Source organism: Mustela nigripes, chromosome 8 (genome assembly GCF_022355385.1).
Source record: "Mustela nigripes isolate SB6536 chromosome 8, MUSNIG.SB6536, whole genome shotgun sequence".
Classification (NCBI taxonomy): domain Eukaryota; kingdom Metazoa; phylum Chordata; class Mammalia; order Carnivora; family Mustelidae; genus Mustela; species Mustela nigripes.
This window is the reverse complement of record NC_081564.1, coordinates 42,113,687-42,135,129: the sequence shown is the minus strand read 5'-3', so window position 1 is coordinate 42,135,129 and position 21,443 is coordinate 42,113,687. Positions and strand designations below refer to the sequence as shown.

The 21,443-nt window shown below is 39.6% G+C and overlaps 1 protein-coding gene and 1 long non-coding RNA gene across 4 annotated transcripts in view; one reads left to right on the top strand and one right to left on the bottom strand.

The window, feature by feature from the left end:
- Positions 1-4,245, bottom strand: part of THOC1 (THO complex subunit 1) — a 52,761-nt gene extending 48,516 nt beyond the window's left edge. The window contains exons 1-4 of the mRNA XM_059409307.1: positions 4,157-4,245; positions 1,923-1,996; positions 1,768-1,828; positions 456-522 (exon numbers count right to left, since the gene is read on the bottom strand). Of these exons, the coding sequence (XP_059265290.1) occupies positions 456-522; positions 1,768-1,828; positions 1,923-1,996; positions 4,157-4,210 (256 nt within the window). The 5' untranslated portion in view covers positions 4,211-4,245. The remainder of the gene's footprint in view (positions 1-455; positions 523-1,767; positions 1,829-1,922; positions 1,997-4,156) is intronic.
- Positions 4,246-4,309: 64 nt separating this feature from the next.
- Positions 4,310-21,443, top strand: part of LOC132023515 (uncharacterized) — an 81,795-nt gene continuing 64,661 nt past the window's right edge. For 2 of the 3 annotated variants that reach the window (XR_009405974.1, XR_009405975.1), the window contains exons 1-2: positions 4,311-4,396; positions 5,409-5,448. This is a non-coding gene — a long non-coding RNA (uncharacterized LOC132023515). Of the gene's footprint in view, positions 4,454-5,408; positions 5,449-21,443 lie in introns of all 3 variants that reach the window. The other variant, XR_009405976.1, reaches the window with a different exon arrangement.

The following is a 21,443-nucleotide window of genomic DNA, read 5'->3' as shown; positions in this document are numbered from 1 at the left end:
ACCCATCAATCTTCACATCCCAGCTCCTGTTACAGCTTTCCTGATTCCTTTAGAGTTTAGAAACTTCAACCACACTTCACAGTAATCATACCTCAGTAAAAAATTTACACATCCATTTCCTCCATTAGCCACTGAGCTCCTTATAGGCAGGGATGTGTTTTCTTTACCATTGAATCTTTTAGTCCTACCTCAGTACCAGGCACATAGTAGATGCTCAATAAATATTTACTGAATGAATGAAACAACTGGAGAACAAATAAAGTGCCAAAATGTGTGCAGTATACTAGAGATGAGGAAGTGTGAGCTAATTTCATTGGGACAACTTCCTGGCAAAGGTGGTAGGCAGAACTTGAAAAATGAACAAAATCAAATAGATGGAGAGGTATAGGGAGAGTAAGTTCTGAATAAAGCATGTCACGTCCATGATTACTTTAGAAAAACAACACTGAACTTACCTTCAGTTACTCCCCCAATAGCAAGAGAAATAATAGCTAAAACGTTTTCACATGATGAGTGATTTATCTACCAACAGAGGAAAAAACAATTTGATTTAGGGGCCAGAGTCAAGACTAGTTCGGTAACAATACAAACACATCCTCTGACATTAAAGCATAAGAAATAGAAGATAAACATATTTCTTATAGAAAACAAAATTACTTTCTAAGATGAAAATATAAAAAATGACTAATAGTAATAGAATCATTAATTGTTAAAATAGATCCAGTAAATAATAAGAGTGATTATAAATAAAAGGTGATTCACTTAAAATCCACTGGTCTTAGGAAGACGGTTACATTAGCATGATGATGGCTACAAGCTAATCAAGTACAGAAGTGCTGAGGCCGTATCAATCAATGGCACAGGGCAAAGGCAGGGGCAGGGGAATTAATTGTACTGGTGCATCAATATGTCTAAGTAAAGATTTTAATAGACGGGAGGTAGTACTTAGATTCTATAACATTATAGAAACTAGCATTTTTTGAGTGTTCATTATGTGTTGTTTTATACAACCTTGAAAGAATGTTATATTCCCTCTTACATAGGAGACTGAGGCTCAGAAAAGCAAAGTAACTTGCCCACATTAAGGCCTTACAACATGTAAGTGCCTAGGTCTGAAGAGGATGACAAAAATAAGTTTTGATACAGAACTGTTCAAAAGAAAGGAACGTTGTATTTGGCCATTAAAAAAGGATCTAACTTCTTGGGACACAACCTTCACTTAACCAAGAATAAACTGCTGAAAGTTTTCCCTTCCTTTGGGTGCCCCTCAAATGGTAAATAAATTCAGAATTTTCATGTTTAGGTTAAATTTTTCTACTCAAGTTGGATAGACTCTGATTTTTTTGTATGCTAACTGATGAGGCTACCATAGGAAAATGAGGACATAGAATCCCAGCTCCCTTGATGAACATCCTTGGACTAGACCTTTGATGCTACCAAAAAAATGTGTCACTGTTCATACAGCAATGTGAGAGTGCCCACCTTCAAATACAGTTCTTGCTCAGGAAATCTCATAACAACTTTTCTTATATTCACTTGGAGAGAGCTCATTCATTAAACCAAACCCTTAAATTATACTTGTGCTGTCAAAATCTTAACTATTACATAATTCTTATGCTATGAGCAAATCAGCTTTCACAAAGTAGCAAGCTCACTGTAGAAAAAATAATCTTGTATAAATATCCACTCTGAGGATAAAAGCAACTTAAAAAATAACACTGATTAATTTGGCAACAAAATTTTAACAGTAAAGAAAAACATACTTACAATTTCTTCTTCTAGAACACCTCTGAAAGCTTGGTCAAGGGTACATTTTTTTTCATTTTCACTATTAAAAACAAAAGACACCTGCATTTTTCAAACAGCTTAAGGTAATGTATAAAGATCTCGGCAAGTGTATTTTATGGATATCAATGCCTTACCTGCCAGGTAATTGGCTGAAGGTACTCAACAATGGCTTGATATTTTTGTTGTTTAGAGCCTCTCTGGTAGACTTCTAGAAAAATAAAAATAGCATGTCAGTGGAAAGATTTTTGCTCATTATTTACTGAAAAACATCACTAATCAACAGTATGTCTAACTGGAAACACTTATACTTGGGAAAAAACTACCTATCATTCTATTGGTTCTTATTCAAATGCCACTTAATTATACAGACTCTCATCACTTTAAACTTGATGAGAGCTTGCCAACGAGCCTTTCTCATTTCAGGCTTTCCCTCCTACCAATTCTTTAAATATCACATTCATGAGCGTATTCTACCTCCCCCCCTGCCCCCCACCCCAGTGCTCTTATTTATAAGCTTTGGTTTTAAAATGTCATAGCTCCCTCTCAAGGTCCTTGACGTTATATCCCTCAGTCTATCCACCCTTATTTCCCACTACCACCTAATACAGTCTCCAATAAGGTCTACCTACTTTTTTCATTATCAAGTATTCACTCATTGTTCTTCCCATGCTCGTGAAAATTCTATCCATTCTTCAAGACCCACTGCAAGCCCTTCCTTCTCTAGTTTGATCAACCCAGTCCCTGACACATAGTCAACAAGGTATACTTGCTAATTGTCTTAGTCATAACCTTAAGCCAAAACAATAAAAAGGAGGTTTTGGTTCCTAGGTAGAGCATGTTACTCTTGACACGGGGGTTTTAAGTTCAAACCCCCCTTCAGGTATAGGGATTATTTAAAAATAAAACCTTAAAAAAGAAATATGAAAGACAAAAATATTGCAAAGTAATTCATTCTGCAAAAATTCACATACACTTGGAAAGCCATCTCATTACTCCCATGAGTTTGATTTACACTGGAAATGTCCATTCCTGACTCTGCCAAGAGCAGACTGTGTCATCTTGGGCATATCTCCTTACTTCCTTGTGCTTCAGTTTCCTCTTAAATAAGGGGGCTATGGTAGATGCTTATTACTAACAGCAGCAGTGGCATTACCTGGAAACTTAGGAGAAATGCAGGGTTCAGGCTCCATTCCAGACCTACTGAACCAGAATCTCCAAGTGATTCCATTGCACACTGAACCTTAAGAGCCACTGCACCAGGTAATCTCAAATCCCCTCGGGGACTAATATAATACTGGATATTTCTAGTAGTTACTTAGCAGAATTTCAGAGCACCAGGGATTACAGCAAAATACACAGAAAAAAAAAAAAGACTCTGAAGGCATAAACAAAATATAACCTGGTTAACAAACAAACAAACCCTCATTGTATGGAATTTAAAAATAACCTGCACACAAGAAAACTTTTTATTCTGGTGTTACTAGAACTAGGTAAGCACAATTAAATATTTGAGTAGTTGAATCATGACTCGAAATATTGGCGCAAATTCTGAAAAGAAATACAGGCAACCCACTCAGAACAGGGTTCTTCATGCTCTGATGGGCAACACAAGAATACTGGGCCTGAAGTCAGAGACACCAGCGAAGTTCATCACCTTACTTTTTGGGGTGTGTGTGTCTGTGGTCTCAAATTCTATCTCAACCACCAGGGTTAACAGAACTTCACCTACTTCACTGTGCTATTCTGAGTTAAATAAGCTAACATGAAAACGCTGTGCAAGGCGTTTCCCCAAACGCTCAAACTACTCTTCCTCATTGTGTAAGAATAAAATGACAGCCGGCAACAATTCCCAAGCTGATTTGTTTGCCTCTTCCTACTCAGGAGCTCCTTGTTAATCTCTTAGGGAGTGAGCTATGTAGGTTTAAAGGGTGGTGAGTAAGGGGCCGGGACCACCGCCTGGCAGATTAAGAGGCGGAGCAGGAGCCAATTCTCTGGACTAAAACCACTGGCGTCCGGACCCTCAGGTAATTCTAGAGACACCTGTCCGGCTAAGCGAGCACTGCAGAAGAGCTCGACCGCACCGGAGGCACTCTGCGGATGAGTCCTCCACGCGGGTCACAAAGGCGCTCAGAACGCCGGGTTCAGAGACCTGCGAGCAGAAGGACGGCGGCAGACAGCACAGGACGCACGGAAGAGGCAAGTAATGCGTCTTTCCCACCTCCCAGCCCCCGACGGGGCCAGGAGCCTACACCGCGCCGTACACACCTCAGTTCCCGTTTTACCCCAGGGCAAAATTCGGGTATTTTTCTGGGAGAGGAGGAAAAAGATAGAGCCGGGTTAGAGCCCCACCCGCCCCCCGTGCGCTCACCGTAAACCGCGTCCGCGCTTCGGGCAAACTAAAAAGCGGCGGCGTCGGAGACATCTTCTCGGCTGCGCGTGCCCGCCACCGCGCTGCGGCGCCCGCGGATGACGTCAAGCGGGAGCAACGAGATTGTGTCTCCGTGAGCGGCTAGAGCGGCCTTTGAGCCAAGGGGTGGGTCGGTGGGGGCTGGGAGCTACTATGGGGAGAGTTCAGCCGCCGTTGGAAGACTGAGTCAAGCACTATGTGGTCAGTCGGGATTCGTGGAGAACCTTTGGGGTGACGGCATATGGGCGTCTTCGCCCTGTAAGCTCAGTGCTGCCTGGCGGGGACTAGGCCGGGGGGACTAGGCCGGGACGCGCACCTGCAGTGATTTTCCTGATTGGGGAAGCTGGGTGAATGACGGCTAGTAAGGCTTACGGAGTCCCTCGGGAAGGTAACCGCCGCCTGGGAATCCGGGGCAGGTGGTTTATCAGGGAGTGCGTCAGGCTGGGGAGGTGAGGGCAGTGCCGGTGATCTCCGGACTGCAGTCGTTCTCCCCGACGGAGTGGTCTTAGCTGCTGCCTTGCCGAGCAGTTAGTTAATGGACCGTGTAGCTCACTGGGCTCTGTAGCTGAGGAGCAGTTCCCTCCTCTGTGAAACAGAACGAATGCCCGTTTCTCGGGACTGTCGGAAAGCGCACAGGAAACACTGAGAACAAACGTGGCTTCAGTGAGAATAGGAGTATTAGTATCAGTATCTTGGTACCAGCAGTAACTTTGCTGCACATAGAGGACTCGGCTGAAAGCGAAAGACCGAAGAGGAATGCAGTGCTCGGTGTTTTTTTAAAAATGGGGTGGCACTGCGTCCAGGGTAGAGGCACCGGTTCCAAAATCCTTTCTCCTCGGCAACTTCCTCCCTTGTCTCCGCGCTGGAAAGGCTTGACCGATGAAAAGCCAAGCGGCAGTTAATTTTCTCCGTGGGAATTATGCTGTGGGAAAAGCAACACTGACCTAAACGCTCTTATTCCCTTCCGTGTGTACCTTCTCCCTTCGCTGACGTCGAACAAGAATACAGGAAGCTTAACCAAAAGATAACTTTGCATAGTCTTGCCCTTAAGTGGGAATTGTGAACGATGGTGGCTACCTGAAGCATTACAGTCTTCTTTAGAATCAACAGAATCATTCAAGTTTGTATGACTTAAATTCCAAATTGGCTGAAAAACCTGGTATTAATTGATTTAATAGGTAGATAATGAAATAGGATTATTATTATATTACAGATGACTATTAACTATCTGGATCACAACTAAGACCTGAAAGGTAAATAAGTTTGTCTTTTTCTTTTTCTTTCTTTTTTTTTTTTTTTTAACAAGAATTCAAACAGAAGAAGAGCTGGAATTTCTTGAATCATTCATCAAAGCCCAGTGACTTAGAATTCTATTTGCTTATTCAGCAAACATCTGTTAGGCACTTTGTACACAGTGGATACTATTTGTTGAATGAATAACAAATATTTGAACAAATAATGGAATGAACAGAGTACTATAGCTTAATTCTTTTTTGAGGAACTCCAGTTGACCCAAAAGAAATAACTAAGGTTATTATCATGACTAATTTAGATAATAGCTCCTATAAGTGATCAAAAGAGAGAATCAATACCATATGTAGTGGTCAAGGAGGCTTTGCAGAGAAGATAGATTGGATGAATTGGACCTTGAAGGATTCCAATAGACGTAGGTGGGAGTAGCAAAGAATAAATAGGAGAAAGCTTCCCAGTGGAAGGAATGGTATGAGTAGAAGTGTGGAAGAGAGAAGGTGCAGTGAAAGACAGCCATTCATTTTGACTGTAATATTGGGTTCTGCACGGAAAGAGGGCTGAAGAGTCCAGCTGAAACTCAATTGTATTAATGTTTGAGGCCAAAGAATGTTATGGGGTTGAAAATGGCTTCTATGGGGCACCTGGGTGGCTCAGTGGGTTAAGGCCTCTGCCTTCAGCTCAGGTCATGGTCTGGGGGGTCCCGGGACCGAGCCCCACATCACGCTCTCTGCTCAACGGAGAGCCTGCTTCTTACCACCCCACCCCTGCTCTCTCTGCCTGCCTCTCTGCCTACTTGTGATCTCTCTGTCAAATTAATAAATAAAATCTTTTTTAAAAAATTGGCTTTTATAGGGTGTGCCTGGATGGCTCACTTGATTAAGTGTCTGCCTTTGGCTCAGGTCATGATTCCAGGGTCCTGGAATTGAGCCCGCATTGGGCTTCCTATTCTGCAAAGAGCCTACTTCTCCCTCTCCCTACTGCTCCCCATGCTTGTGCTCTGTCAAATAAGTAAAAATCTTTTTTAAAAACAGCTTTTATAGCAAGTTATTACTGGCAGTAAATTTTGGAGTGGAGAGAAATGAACATGTTTTTCTGCTAATGAGTGAAGCAACAGCAGATGAAAGAGTATGGGAAAAAAGTAATCAGGTGACAATGGGGACTTACTGTTTAATGGGTGCAGATTTTAGCTTGGGATGATGACAAAGTTCTAAAGATGGATAGTCATAATGATTACACAACAATCTGAATTACTTAATGCCACTGAATTGTACACTTAAAAATGATTAAAATACTAAATTTTATGTATATTGTACAATAGTGAAAATTTAAAAAGAAAACCTGTTTTTAAAAATGTACCATTTGGGGGGGCGCCTGGGTGGCTCAGTGGGTTAAAGCCTCTGCCTTCAGCTCAGGTCATGATCTGAGGGTCCTGGGATCGAGCCCCACGTCGGGCTCTCTGCTCAGCAGGGAGCCTGCTTCCTCCTCTCTCTCTGCCTGCCTCTCTGCCTACTTGTGATCTCTGTCAAATAAATAAATAAAATCTTTAAAAAAAATAAAAATAAAAAATAAAAATGTACCACTGGGGCACCTGGGTGGCTCAGTGGTTAAAGCCTCTGCCTTCAGCTCAGGTCATGATCTCAGGGTCCTGAGATCGAGCCCCACATCGGGCTCTCTGCTCAGCAGGGAGCCTGCTTCCTCCTCTCTCTGCCTGTCTCTCTGCCTGCTTGTGATCTCTGTCAAATAGATAAATAAGATCTTTAAAAAAATAAATAAAAATGTACCATTATAGCACTAGATAGCTTTAAAAAAAGGCAGAAACATCAAAAACATTGGTATGATCTTGAAAATTCAGAATAAGATTATATTCAATAAGGCCAAGAAATAGAGAATGCATTTTTGAAAGGTATGCATCAAAAACCACTATAGTATGCTGTGAAGTGTGTAAACCTGGCGATTCAGACCTGTACCCCTGGGAATAAAAATATATGTTTATAAAAAATAAAAAATTTAAAAATAAATAATCCATTAGTTCCATTATGATAAAAAAAACACTATAGTAAAAATATTGTAGCATTTAGATCATGTAAATAAATGTTTTATAATTCCAAATGCACTTGACTGTATTACCACATTTGATCCTCTATATGATATTTTGAGGTGGGTAATACAATTATCCTACAATTAATTCATCCATGAGGAAGCAAACTTAAGGGTTCTTGATAATCAGTCAGCAAAATAAGACTACCCAGGAGTTTTGATTTCAAGTTTCATGCTCATTACACTATATTATATTATCACAGATAATGCTCAAGTTTTATGACAATTTCTTGTGGTATTTCTACTCTTTATAACCATATTCCATGTAATTATATATAGGAAAGAGGTTCCTCTGTTGTAGCTCACATGGCTAGAGAAAATTAATTTGGGAATTGGGCCTAGCTTTATTTCCACAGCCTGTATTCTTCTCAAGTCTTAACTCTTGGATCATTACCAAGCCACAGGCCTAATTATTGTCCCATAAATTATTTCCTTATAGTCCACTAAGGATGTGGATCATATAGTCATAACAAAACATTATGAGTTTTCAAAAGTATGTAATAACACTCAAAGGGCAGACATCCAGTGACACATAGCAACCTCACTTATAGTTAATGAGCACCTGTTTCTCTTAGCGAGGTAAGGTGGAACAGGGACTGCCTCCCTTAGCAAATACCCTCCAATGAGAATTGTAGGCTTGGTGGCTTAGATAAATTCGAAGCATTCACATCATGATTCCCCTTCTTTTCTTTGGTGTACTTTCACTGGGATTCAGTTTACTGTTGGGATGATGACAGAAAAGGACCGAGGAGATAGCTTAGTCTTTTGTTCTCTTTATCCTCTAGTCTGGGCCTAAGGAAATGCTCACCAGCTACATGTGGATGTTGGATTGCCACTTTTGCTGGTTCATGTTCTGGACACTAGCCATCTTTCCTTTTCTATTTGTAACTTGAGTGGATTGAAACAGAACTGATGTTTGAGAGGAAAAGTTGAGCAAAAAGAGATTCCTGCATTTGGAGAGGAGTAGAACTGTAAAGTATAAAAATGGAAGAGGGATAGAACTTTGTACATATTTGGGACTTAATTTTTGTGGAAAAAGGAATTATATGGAAACTATATGTGGCTACTCTATTTTTTAATAGGTTGTTGGCAGTTTTCAAGCATTTTGTATTGTACTAGTCATTCAATACATATTTATTGTGTGCCTACTATCCACCAGGCACAAATACAATATTATTGATTATATATGTAGTATTTTATTACATTTTAAGTACTGTAAATGTCATTATCTAGTGTACACTATAAAATCCTGTGTGGTAAGCTTGGTTGAAACACACAGATGAGCATAATTTGAGTTCACAGAAATGGATGAATTGGATGTCTTCCTTGCCCTGGTAAGCCTACCTTCCCTCCAGGGTTAGGCAGAGATTTTGCATGAAATAGTACCATTGTTTGACTTGTTCCCCTTTCTTGTCCTGATTCTTTCTCTCCCTCCCTTACTGGCTTCTCCCAACAACAGTTAAATGATTTGCTCACAAATTCTCACCTCAGGGTGCGCTTCGGAAGGTTCTGACTGTGGTAGTTTGGGTCTACCAAGAAGCAGACACCAGCACAGGATTAACGTGCAAGCATTTGTTATGAAGGGAGCAGGGGCAGGAAGAAAAGCCTCTGGACCACAATGTGGGACTGATACCTGTGGAAGGAAAGAGGGAAGGAGGGAGGCATAGGTAGGAAGTTTCTGAGTGAAGTGCAGCTCCAAGAAAGGTCTGACTTTGCCGATGAGGAGTCCTCACGTCAAACTTCTTGTCAGAAGAGTGTTGCAGTTTTCTGGAATGAGCCTGCACTAGGACCTCTGCCATGCTCAGTCATTGACTAGAAGCAGCCCTCAGAAAGTCTGGCCTCCATGCCAGTGTGGTGGATCCAGATATTAGCAGTGAGGGCTGTCAGTCATGTGTGCTCCCTACAGCAAAAAGATCTGAGTGGAACATTTCCAGGGCCACAACCGTATCCTAGGGTACTCATATAATCATGTTTTATTCATTCATTTTTGGAAAATATTTTCTTTTTTCTTTTTTTTTTTTTTAAAGATTTTATTTATTTATTCGACAGAGAGAGATCACAAGTAGGCAGAGAGGAAGGCAGAGAGAGAGGAGGAAGCAGGCTCCCTGCTGAGCAGAGAGCCCGATGCGGGACTCGATCCCAGGACCCTGAGATCATGACCTGAGCCGAAGGCAGCGGCTTAACCCACTGAGCCACCCAGGCGCCCGGAAAATATTTTCATTTGTTTATTCTCAACAAGTAAATATGAACAAGGCACTGTGAACAAAACAGAGTTATTGCCCTCCTGGAGCTGTGATGCTGCAGAAGAGCAGATTTTTTTAAAAAGTAAATAAAAATGTAACAATTTCATTGTGTGATAAATGCCATGCAGGGAATTATAGCATCTACTGAGTGTGGTTGTGTGCTCCAGTTCTAAGTGCTTTGCATCGTGAACTCTCGTAATTTTCCCAGCAAACTTAGGAGGTTTACTCTTTATTATTCCCAGTCTATAGGTGAAGAGCTTGAACGGCGCTGAAGTAACTTAGCCCATGGTCACTCAGAATCAAAGGAGTGTGAGACTCAGGCAGATCGTGCTTGAGCAGGATATAAATAGAGTTGTCAAAAAAGGCTTCTCTGAGGGAGTCATATGAAAGCCAAAACTTAAAGGATGGAAAGGCATTAGTTGTATTTTTGAGAGTGGGACTTGGAAGGGGAAGGTAAGAAAGATCATCCCAGGTAGAAGGAGCAGTGTGCACAATGGCCTCGTGTTAGGAAGGAGGTTAGCATATTTGAGAATCGAAAAGCAGCATCGTGGGAGCAGGATGGAAAGCAGTGGACAACGAGGTTGGAGACATGGTCAGGGCCAGATTGTTCAGGACCTTGTATTTCACTGGAGTTTCATTCTCCTCTATGGTATACTCTAGCCTTCTGGAATCTCACTGAACACACAAAAGTTTGTTTTGAAAGTTCTCTATTATTTGCATTAATTGTCTCAAAGAGTCCTTTGCTTTCGTTGACCACAATGCTTTCACTCTGTGGAGCATCTGATTTCCTTCATGTTACTGGTGATTTTTCATTATGGATTCATGTTTATAAATGAAGGTCAAGATGGCTCAGTTCTAAGAACTATTGCAGGGGCTGTTCAGCCCCTACGTTTCCCATTTGACTTGCCATTCCCACCCTCCCTTCACCCCATTCTTTTAACAGACAAAACAGTGGTGGGTGTATGATGGCTTAGCTAGTAGCAACTCATTACAATTTTTCTTCTGTGTCTGGAAAATATGTCTGTCATTAAGAGTTTTATAAACAGCAGGGAAACATACTCTGGTTAGTGCTTCATAAAGTAATTTTTTGGAAGGGTATCCAGAAGTTAATACAACAAAGACTAGAGATGAAGCTTGGGCAGGCCTCAATGGAAGCAAGACATACCATCAGTCTTAGGCACCTGGGTGTCTGAGTTGGTTAAGCATCTGCCTTCAGCTTTGGTTTTGATCTTGGGTCTGGGGATTAAGCCCTATCCCAAGTTGGGCTCCCTGGCTGGTGCGGGGTGGAGGCACTGCTTCTCCCTCTCCCTCTGCCCTTCCTTTCTGCTACTGCTTGCTCGCTCTCTCTCAAAGAAATAAAATCTTAAAAAATATATATACCATCAGTCTTAAGATGCCCCTACTAATGCCACCTTCAGTGGTTTGGCTCTGTTCCTGGTTTCTGTGGTCGGTAGACACTTGCCATCACATCACAGAGCACTCACCACCACATCATGGTGCTGCAGCTGTCCTGCATCACCTCTAGTCCTCAAACTTTGCACCTCTTCCTCTAGGTCTGAGATCATGGCTGGGAGTATCTGAGTGGCTCTTCTGTTCAAGTTCTAGCTTCCAGAGAAGAGGAAAAGTGATACCTGGCCCTCCTTGCTTTCAGCTTCAGTAGTAAACCCCAATTGGGATTTCCCTTCAATTGGAAAGGGTCTTTGGATGCCAGACAGCCAGTGGGATGATATCCATTGGCCCTTCTGGCTGTCCAGTACAATTTCTGTCACCTCAGGGGCTGTGGTGAATTTTGAGCTACTGTTGCCATCATCCTTATCACTTGAACTGAGCCCATCTGCCAAAAGAGCAAATGAGGCCAACACACAGAAACAGTGCTGAAAGCTGGGCTATAGGAAATGGAAAGAGGAGGAAAAAGATGTTAGTTGGGAAGGAGAGATGCCGTGAGAAGAGAGGATGGGAAAGTGTTGGGAAAAGATCAATTGCAGAAGAGTCAGAGCACTGCTCTTTTTCATGTCAGGTGACTGCTGCAGTAGCATCTTCACACAAATAATTTCCTTTTATAATAGTTTAAGGCTGTTTGGAGTTATAGTTCTTTTATTTGCTGTCAGAGAGACTGGATTAATGCAGGAACTGAGGTAGGTCTCATCTACAACAGTTATTTTTTAGTTTTCTTTTTATTTCTCAATCCCACAAAGAGGAGGCAGGGCCACCCCTCGGATGTTGTGAATAGGGTGGATTGACTCTTAAAGGATCCAGTGCACTGGAGATTATGGTCTAGCACGTGTGTGCCTTACTTGCCTCCCATGAGGTACAGGTGAAGTCTGTATTTGGATTTTTACCTCAGAGCGGTAGTAGATCTTTTTTCTGGTTGCCCAGGCAAGTAGTAGGCATGCCCCTTCTTAGGTAAGGCATGACCTGAATGGCTGTAGACGTGAATAGGAGCCTATCATTATGTGAGCAGTAAGTGTTCTCATAAATAGGATTCCTTTTCTGTGGTATTGGTGATGCTAAGACCTCAGTTTATTTTAACAGAGCTTGGGAAGTTTGGGAGAGGGATAGAAAAAGAGTGTTTTGGTTTGGCTTAACCCCCAAAGTAAGCCAACTCCTGTCCATATAAATTATTTGAAATATGATCCACGGAAGCAGTTGAAGTAGGGAGACTCAGAGGAGGAAAAGGCCATCACAAAGCTACCTTATAGTATTATCAGTCATTGCTGTAGGCGAATGGAGGTCCATGGTGCTGGAATCTTTTGAGAAGCTGTATATAATGTGCCTCCAAATTGCCTGCCCCCCAAAAGGCATTTATGCACTGACTTCGAATCTCTAGTCATCAAAGGCTGACTTATAGGCCATTGCTGTTGTGTATGCAGGAGCATATAGAGTGTTCCCACAGGGTTTCTTGAAATAGCGCAATACTGGAGAAACCTTGAGGCAGAAAAAGAAGATGTATGATGCAGCCGAGGTGAATCACTGTGTGGAGCTGGCTGTCAGCAGTGACGAGAGTAAAAAGCAGGTTCAGGGGACAGGAGGCAGAACCAAGGATGTCCATATAAGGGAGAAAATGTGCTGAATTCTTAATCATACATAAGGGGAACCAAAATAAAACTATTTAGTTGGGTCTTAGCCAAGTTAAAAAAGTACATTAAATTATATAGATTTTAAAAACATAAATGATAACTCTTAGTAGAATCTAAGATAATATGTATACCCCCAGATCACTGGAGAAGATAATAAGAAAAAAAAAAGTTCAAATTAACAAGAGTTAGAAGACTGGAACACTGCAAAATCTCATTCCTTCCCTTCCCTTCTCCTTCCCTCTGTCTCCTCTTCCTCCGTCTCCCCCTCTCCTGCTCCACCTCAAGCTCTCCTGTGTGTGTGTGTGTGTGTTTTAGATGGAGAAAGAATGAGCATATGTTTAAGTATATACACATGTATATCTAGTAAATTAAAAATTATGATGGTAGAGACAAAAATAGAGATACATAAAAGGAGGGATGGATCGAGCCTGAAGTTTATACAGTTTGGTCTTTAAGGATAATAACACAAAATTACGAATTTTGTAATTACAGAATTACAAATAAAAAATTAGATATGAAGTGAATATTTACTTGGAATGAGGGGGAAAAATAACAATCCATTACAGATGTCACAAAATCATGAAATTCAAAGTAACATTAACTATCTAATAATCCCTCCATAATGCTTTCTCCTACATTTTTGAGGCAATAAATCTGACAACTTTTTAAATTTTGGAAATTTTTTATGAAACACAGGTTACCAAAACTGACAAAGAAATAAACATATAAATAGTGCTATTTCTGTTAAAGAAATTGAATGTGTAATAAAAACATTTCCTGAGAGCAAACTCCAGGTCTAGAGGGCTCCACTGGTAAATTTTATTATACAAGAAGTAATTTTATACCAAGATCTTTTAGAGAATGAACCATGAATAGATATTTACCAACTTGTTTTATGAGCCTAGCATAATTTTGATTTCAGTTTTAGAAGTACATTATAAGAAAATAAAATTACAGACTAATGCCCCTTATGAACTTAGATACAAAAGTCCCAAAAGAAAAAACTCAAATCCAGCAATATATCAAAAGGTGAGTGAGTACATCATTAGCAAGTAAGGAATATAAGTTTAGTTTAATATTATTATTAATATATTTCATATTTATATTTCATAAATATTTGAACTATATATTTGGTTTAATATTAGAAATATATCACCATGTTATCAGAATAAAGGAGAAACACAAAACAAACAGGGTTGCCGGGGGGAGAGGGGTAGGGAGAGGGTGGTTGGGTTATGGACATTGGGGAAGGTACATGCTATGGTGAGTGCTGTGAAGTGTGTAAACCTGGCAATTCACATACCTGTACTCCTGGGACTAATAATACATTATATGTTAATAAAAAATAAAAATTTAAAGAAGAATAAAGGAGAAAATATATAAGCATTTCAGTAGATACAGGAAAAATGATAAAACAACATCCATTCATAATTTTTTTAAAAATCCACAAACTAGGAATAAAAAGAAAATGTTCAGTCTGATAAAAGGTATTTAAAAAAATCTTCAGCTAGGAGCATCTGGGTGCTTCAGTGGATTAAAGCCTCTGCCTTCGGCTCAGGTCATGATCCCAGGGTCCTGGGATTGAGCACCACATCGGGCTCTCTGCTCAGCAGGGAGCCTGCTTCCCTCTCTCTCTCTGCCTGCCTCTCTGTCTACTCATGTTCAAATAAATAAATAAAATCTTTAAAAAAAAAATCTTCAGCCAACATAATAATAGTAAAATATGGAAATCTTTGCCCCTAAAATCTGGAAGATAATGATGTTCATAATCATCACTCTTATTCAACATTATAATGAAGGTCCTAGACAATGTATTAACACACACACAAAAACAACGACTAAAGACAAGAATTCAAAAGGAAGAAATACAGGTGTCTTTATCTGCAAATGGCATGATTTTTTTAATGTAGGAAATTAAAAGGTATTAAAAAGTATATTAAAATGAATATTAGTACTAATAAGAGAGTTTAGCAAGATTATAGGATATAAGATCAATCTAGTTTTCTTTCTTTGTAATATTCTTAAAAGTTTGGAAAATAAAGTTTAAAAATACATTTTTAATAGCATAAACCCCATCAAATACCTAGGGATGAATTTAATAAAAAATGTAAAAATTTTAAAACATTGCTGAGAAAAAGAAGACATGAATAAATGAAAAGACAAATAATGTGGCTGGATTTGAAGATTCAGTACTGAAAAAGTACCAATTCTTTCCAAAATGGTCTTCCAAATTGATCAATTTAACCAGTTGTTGAATTGGTTCAGTAAAATCTTAATAAAAAATCCCAGCAAATATTTTGTAGAAATTGGTAAGCAGATTGTAAAAAAGACATCCAAAAGATTTAAAGTACCTAGGATAATCTTGAATTTAAAGTACCTAGGATAATCTTAAAGTACCTAGGATAATGTTTATTTATTTGACCATGAGTAGGAACTACACGACCAGATTTGGAGATTTTCTATAAAACTATTGTAACGATGTCAATAAAATAATAAGGATAAAAAAAGTAGACCAGAGAAACAGAAGAGAGTCAAAAAATAGACTCAGACAGTTGGCCACTTGATTTTTGAGAAAGGTGTAAATGGAATTGGAAATGGAAGATTTTTAAGATTTTATTTGTTTGAGAGAGTGAGAGTAGGAGAAGGAGCAGAAGAAGAGGTAAAGAATCTCAGGCAGACTCCCTGACAAGCATGTGGCCCAAGGTAGGGCCTATTCCAGGACCCTGAGATCATGACTTGAGCCAAAACCAAGAGTCGGATGCATAACAGACTGAGCCACCCAGGTGCCGTGGAAAAGGAGGGCCTTTGAATGACTTGGAAATTAGGTGAAATAGAGAATAGAAAAACAATAGGAAAAAAAATCAGTGAAACTAAGAGTTGGTTTTTTTAAGAGATAAAATTGACAAACTCTTAGCTAGACTAAAAAGGCTCGACATCAAATTAATGAAAGAGAAGACATTGCAATCGATGTCATAGAAATAAAAAGGATCATGAGACTTTAATGAACAGTTAGACACCAAGCCTGAGAACCTATAAGAAATGAGTGAATTGGGAGGCCTGGATGGCTCAGTAGGTTAAGCCTCTGCCTTCGGCTCAGGTCATGGTCTCAGGGTCCTGGGATCGAGCCCCGCATCAGGGCTCTCTGCTCAACAGGGAGCCTGCTGTCCTTCCTCTCTCTCTCTCTCTCTGCCTGCCTCTCTGCCTACTTGTGATCTCTGTCTGTCAAATAAATAAATAAAATCTTTAAAAAAGAATGAGTGACTTACTAGAAACATGAAACTTACCAAGAATGAATCATGAAGAAATAAAGTCTAATCAGACCTGTAACTAGGAAGGAGATTAAATCCATAATCAAAAAACCTCCCAATAAGCGAAAGCCCAGGACCAGATGGTTTTACTGGTGAATTTTACCAAACATTTAAAGAATTAATGCCAATCCTCAAATTCTTCCAAATAATTGAAGAGGAGGGAACGCTTCCAAATGAGACCAACATTACCTTGATACCAAAACCAGAGAAGATCCACAAGAAAGAAAACTAAAGGTCAATATCCTTAATGAAGATAGATACAAAAATCTGCCATAAAATACAAACCAAATTCAATAGCACTAAAATTATTATACACCATGACCAAGTGGAATTTATTCCTGGGATGCAAGGGTAGTTCAATACATGCAAATGAATAAATGTAATAAATATACCACCTTAATGGAATGAAGGATAACATCACATGATAATTTCAATAGATGCAGAAAAAACATTTGACAGTCAAAAATTCAATATCCTTTCATGATAAAAACGCTCAATAAATTAGGTATGGAAAGAATTTACCTCAACATAATAAAGGTCGTATATGTAAAACCCACAGTTATCATACCTAATGGTGAAAAGATGATAGCTCTTCCTCTAAGCTCAGGAACAAGACAAAGATGCTGGCTTGGTCAGGAGCTCCTCCGTAGCTTGCCAGTTGTAATCTGAAACCGACCCCCACAGAAGGAGGGCAGAAAAGACTGAAGAAATAAGCAGGCCACTCCAGATTGGTAGGTGGCAGGTTTAATAGGCAAGGGAACTTCTATATGAAGTTTGATTTGGATGGCAGCAAGAAGAGTAGATCTCCATACTTGGCCACCAGATCTTAAAATTTATATAAAGGCCTTAACTGGGTTCATTCACATTTATCATCCAGATAGTCTTTTTTTTAATAATTAAAAAAATTTTTAATAAACCTATAATGTATTATTAGCCCCAGGGGTACAGGTCTGTGAATCACCAGGTTTATACATTTCACAGCCTCACCATAGCACATACCCTCCCCAATGTCCATAACCCAGCAACCCTATCCCTACCCACCGACCCCGCCGGCAACCCTCAGTTTATTTTGTGAGATTAAGAGTCTCTTATGGTTTGTTTCCCTCTCGATCCCATCTTGGTTCATTTTTTTCCTTCCCTACCCACCCCCCTGGATCCCCCACTCTGCCTCTCAAATTCCTCATATCAGGGAGATCATATGATAATTGTCTTTCTCTGATTGACTTATTTCGCTCAGCATAATACCCTCTAGTTCCATCCACGTCATTGCAAATGGCAAGAGTTCGTTTCTTTTGATGGCTGCATAATATTCAATTGTATATATATTCTACCTCTTCTTTATCCATTCATCTGTTGATGGACATCTAGGTTCTTTCCATAGTTTGGCTATTGTGGACATTGCTGCTATAGACATTCGGGTGCACGTGCCTCTTTGGATCACTACATTTGTATCTTTAGGGTAAATACCCAGTAGTGCGATTGCTGGGTTATAGGGCAGTTCTATTTTCAACATTTTGAGGAACCTCCATGCTGTTTTCCAGAGTGGTTGCACCAGCTTGCATTCCCACAAACAGTGTAGGAGGATTCCCCTTTCTCCATATCCTCTCCAATATCTGTTGTTTCCTGACTTGTTAATTTTAGCTATTGTGACTGGTGTGAGGTGGTATCTCATTGTGGTTTTGATTTGTATTTACGTGATGATGAGTGATGTGGAGCATTTTTTCATGTGTCTGTTGGACATCTGGATGTCTTCTTTGCAGAAATGTCTGTTCATGTTCTCTGTCCATTTCTTGATTATGTTATTTGTTCTTTGGAGGTTGAGTTTGATAAGTTCTTTATAGATTTTGGATACTAGCCCTTTATCTGATATGTCATTTGCAAATATCTTCTCCCATTCTGTCAGTTGTCTTTTGATTTTTTTGACTGTTTCCTTTGCTGTGCAAAAGCTTTTGATCTTGATGAACTCCCAATAGTTCATTTTTGCCCTTGCTTCCTTTGCCTTTGGCGATGTTTTGGCTGTGACTGAGGAAGAAGAGATTGCTGCCTGTGTTCTCCTCAAGGATTTTGATGGATTCCTGTCTCACATTGAGGTGTTTCATCCATTTTGAGTCTATGTTTGTGTGTGGTGTAAGGAAATGGTCTAGTTTCATTTTTCTGCATGTGGCTGTCCAATTTTCCCAACACTATTTGTTGAAGAGACTTTTTCCCACTGGACTTTCTTTCCTGCTATGTCGAAGATTAGTTGGCCATAGAGTTGAGGGTCCACTTCTGGGCTCTCTATTCTGTTCCATTGATCTATGTGTTTGTTTTTGTGCCAGTACCATACTGTTTTGATGATGACAGCTTTGAAATAGAGCTTGAAGTCTGGAATGATGATGCCACCAACTTTGGCTTTCTTTTTCAACATTCCTCTGGCTATTCGAGGTCTTTTCTGGTTTTATATAAATTTTAGGATTATTTGTTCCATTTCTTTGAAAAATATGGATGGTATTTTGATAGGGATCGCATTAAATGTGTAGATTGCTTTAGGTAGCATAGACATTTTCACAATATTTGTTCTTCCCATCCATGAGCATGGAATGTTTTTCCATTTCTTTGTGTCTTCCTCAGTTTCTTTCATGAGTACATTATAGTTTTCTGAGTACAGATTCTTTGCCTCTTTGGTTAAGTTTATTCCTAGGTATATTATGGTTTGGGGTGCAATTGTAAATGGGATTGACTCCTTAATTTCTCTTCTTCTGTCTTGCTCTTGGTGTGTAGAAATGCAACTGATTTCTGCACATTGATTTTATATCCTGATACTTTACTGAATTCCTGTACAAGTTCTAGCAGATTCGTATTGGAGTCTTTTGGTTTTCCACATAAAGTATCATATCATCTGCAAAGAGTGAGAGTTTAACTTCTTCTTTGCTGATTTGGACGCCTTTAATTTTTGTTGTTGTTGTTGTTGTCTGACTGCTGAGGCTAGGACTTCTAGTACTATGTTGAATAGCATTGGTGATAGTGGACATTCCTGCTGTGTTTCTGACCTTAGGGGAAAAGCTCTCTGTTTTTCCCCATTGAGAATGATATTTGCTGAGGGTTTTTCATAGGTGGCTTTGATGATATTGAGGAATGTACCCTCCATGCCTACACTGTGAAGAGTTTTGATTAGGAAAGGATGCTGTACTTTATCAAATGCTTTTTCACCATCTATTGAGAGTATCATACGGTTCTTGTTCTTTCTTTTATTAATGTATGGTATCACATTGTATCACATTGATTGATTTGTGTATGTTGAACCAACCATGCAGTCCAGGAATAAATCCTACTTGGTCGTGGTGAATAATCCTTTTAATGGGGTGCCTGGGTGGCTCAATGGGTTAAAGCCTCTGCCTTCGGCTCAGGTCGTGATCCCAGGGTCCTGGGATCGAGCCCCATGTCAGGCTCTCTGCTCAGCGGGGAGGAAATTGACAAATTTCCTTCCTCCTCTTTCTCTCTCTTTTCCTGCCTCTCTGCCTACTTATGTTCTCTCTTTCTGTTAAATAAATTAATTAAAAAAATAATCCTTTTAATGTGCTGTTGGATCCTATTGGCTAGTATTTTGATGAGAATTTTCACATCTGCGTTCATCAAGGATATAGGTCTGTAATTTCCCTTTTTGATGAGGTCTTTGTCTGGTTTGGGGATCAAGGTAATGCTGCCCTCATAAAATGAGTTTGCTAGTTTTCCTTCCATTTATATTTTTTGGAACAGTTTCAGGAGAATAGGTATTAATTATTCTTTTTTTTTTAAATATATTTTTAAATTTATTTATTTTCAGAAAAACAGTATTCATTATTTTTTCACCACACCCAGTGCTCCATGCAATCCGTGCCCTCTATAATACCCACCACCTGGTACCCCAACCTCCCACACCCCCGCCACTTCAAACCTATACTCCACAAATAAGTGAAACCATATGATAATTGACTCTCCCTGCTTGACTTATTTCACTCAGCATAATCTCTTCCAGTCCTGTCCATGTTGCTACAAAAGTTGGGTATTCATCCTTTCTGATGGAGGCATAATACTCCATAGTGTATATGGACCACATCTTCCTTATCCATTTGTCCGTTGAAGGGCATCTTGGTTCTTTCCATAGTTTGGCGACCATGGCCATTGCTGCTATAAACATTGGGGTACAGATGGCCCTTCTTTTCACGACATCTGTATCTTTGGGGTAAATACCCAGGACAGACACTTCTCCAATCAAGACATACAAATGGCTATCAGACACATGAAAAAATGTTCATCATCATCAATTATTCTTTAAATGTTTGGTAAAATTCTCCTGCAAAGCTGTCTGGCTCTGGGCTCTTGTTGGGAGATTTTTGATGACTGCTTCAATCTCCTTACTGGTTATGGGTCTGTTCAGGTTTTCTATTTCTTCCTGGTTCAGTTTTGGTAGTTTATATGTCTCTAGGAATGCATCCATTTTTTCCAGATTGTCAAATTTGCTGATGTGTAGTTGTTTATAATATGTTCTTATAATTGTTTGTATTTCTTTGGTGTTAGTTGTGATCTCTCCTCTATCATTCATGATTTTATTTATTTTGGTCCTTTTTCTTTTCTTTTTGATAAGTCTGGCCAGGGGTTTAACAATCTCATTAATTCTTTCAAAGAACCAGCTCCTACTTTCATTGATTTGTTCTACTGTTCTTTTGGTTTCTATTTTATTGATATCTGCTCTGATCTTTATTATTTATCCTCTCCTGCTGGGTTTAGGGTTTCTTTGATGTTCTTTCTCCAGCTACTCTAGATGTAGGGTGTGTACTAGAGACCTTTCTTGTTTCTTGAGAAAGGCTATCACTATATACTTTCTTCTCAGGACTGCTTTTGCTGTGTCCCACAGATTTTGAACAGTTGTGTTTTCATTATCATTTGTTTCCATGAATTTTTTCAATTCTTTAATTTCCTGATTGGCACATTCATTCTTTAGTAGGATGCTCTTTAGCCTCCATATATTTGAGTTCTTTCCAACTTTCCTCTTGTGATTGAATTCTAGCTTCTGAGCATTGTGGTCTAAAAATATTCAGGGAATGATCCCAGTCTTTTGGTACTGGTTAAGACTTGATTTGTGAACCAGGATGTGATCTATTCTGGAGAATGTTCCATGTGCACTAGAGAAGAATGTGAATTGTGTTGCTTTGGGATGGAATGTTCTGAATATATCTGAGATGTCCATCTAGTCCAGTATGCAATCTAAGACCTTTATTTCCTTGTTGATCTTTTGCTTGGATGATATGTCCAT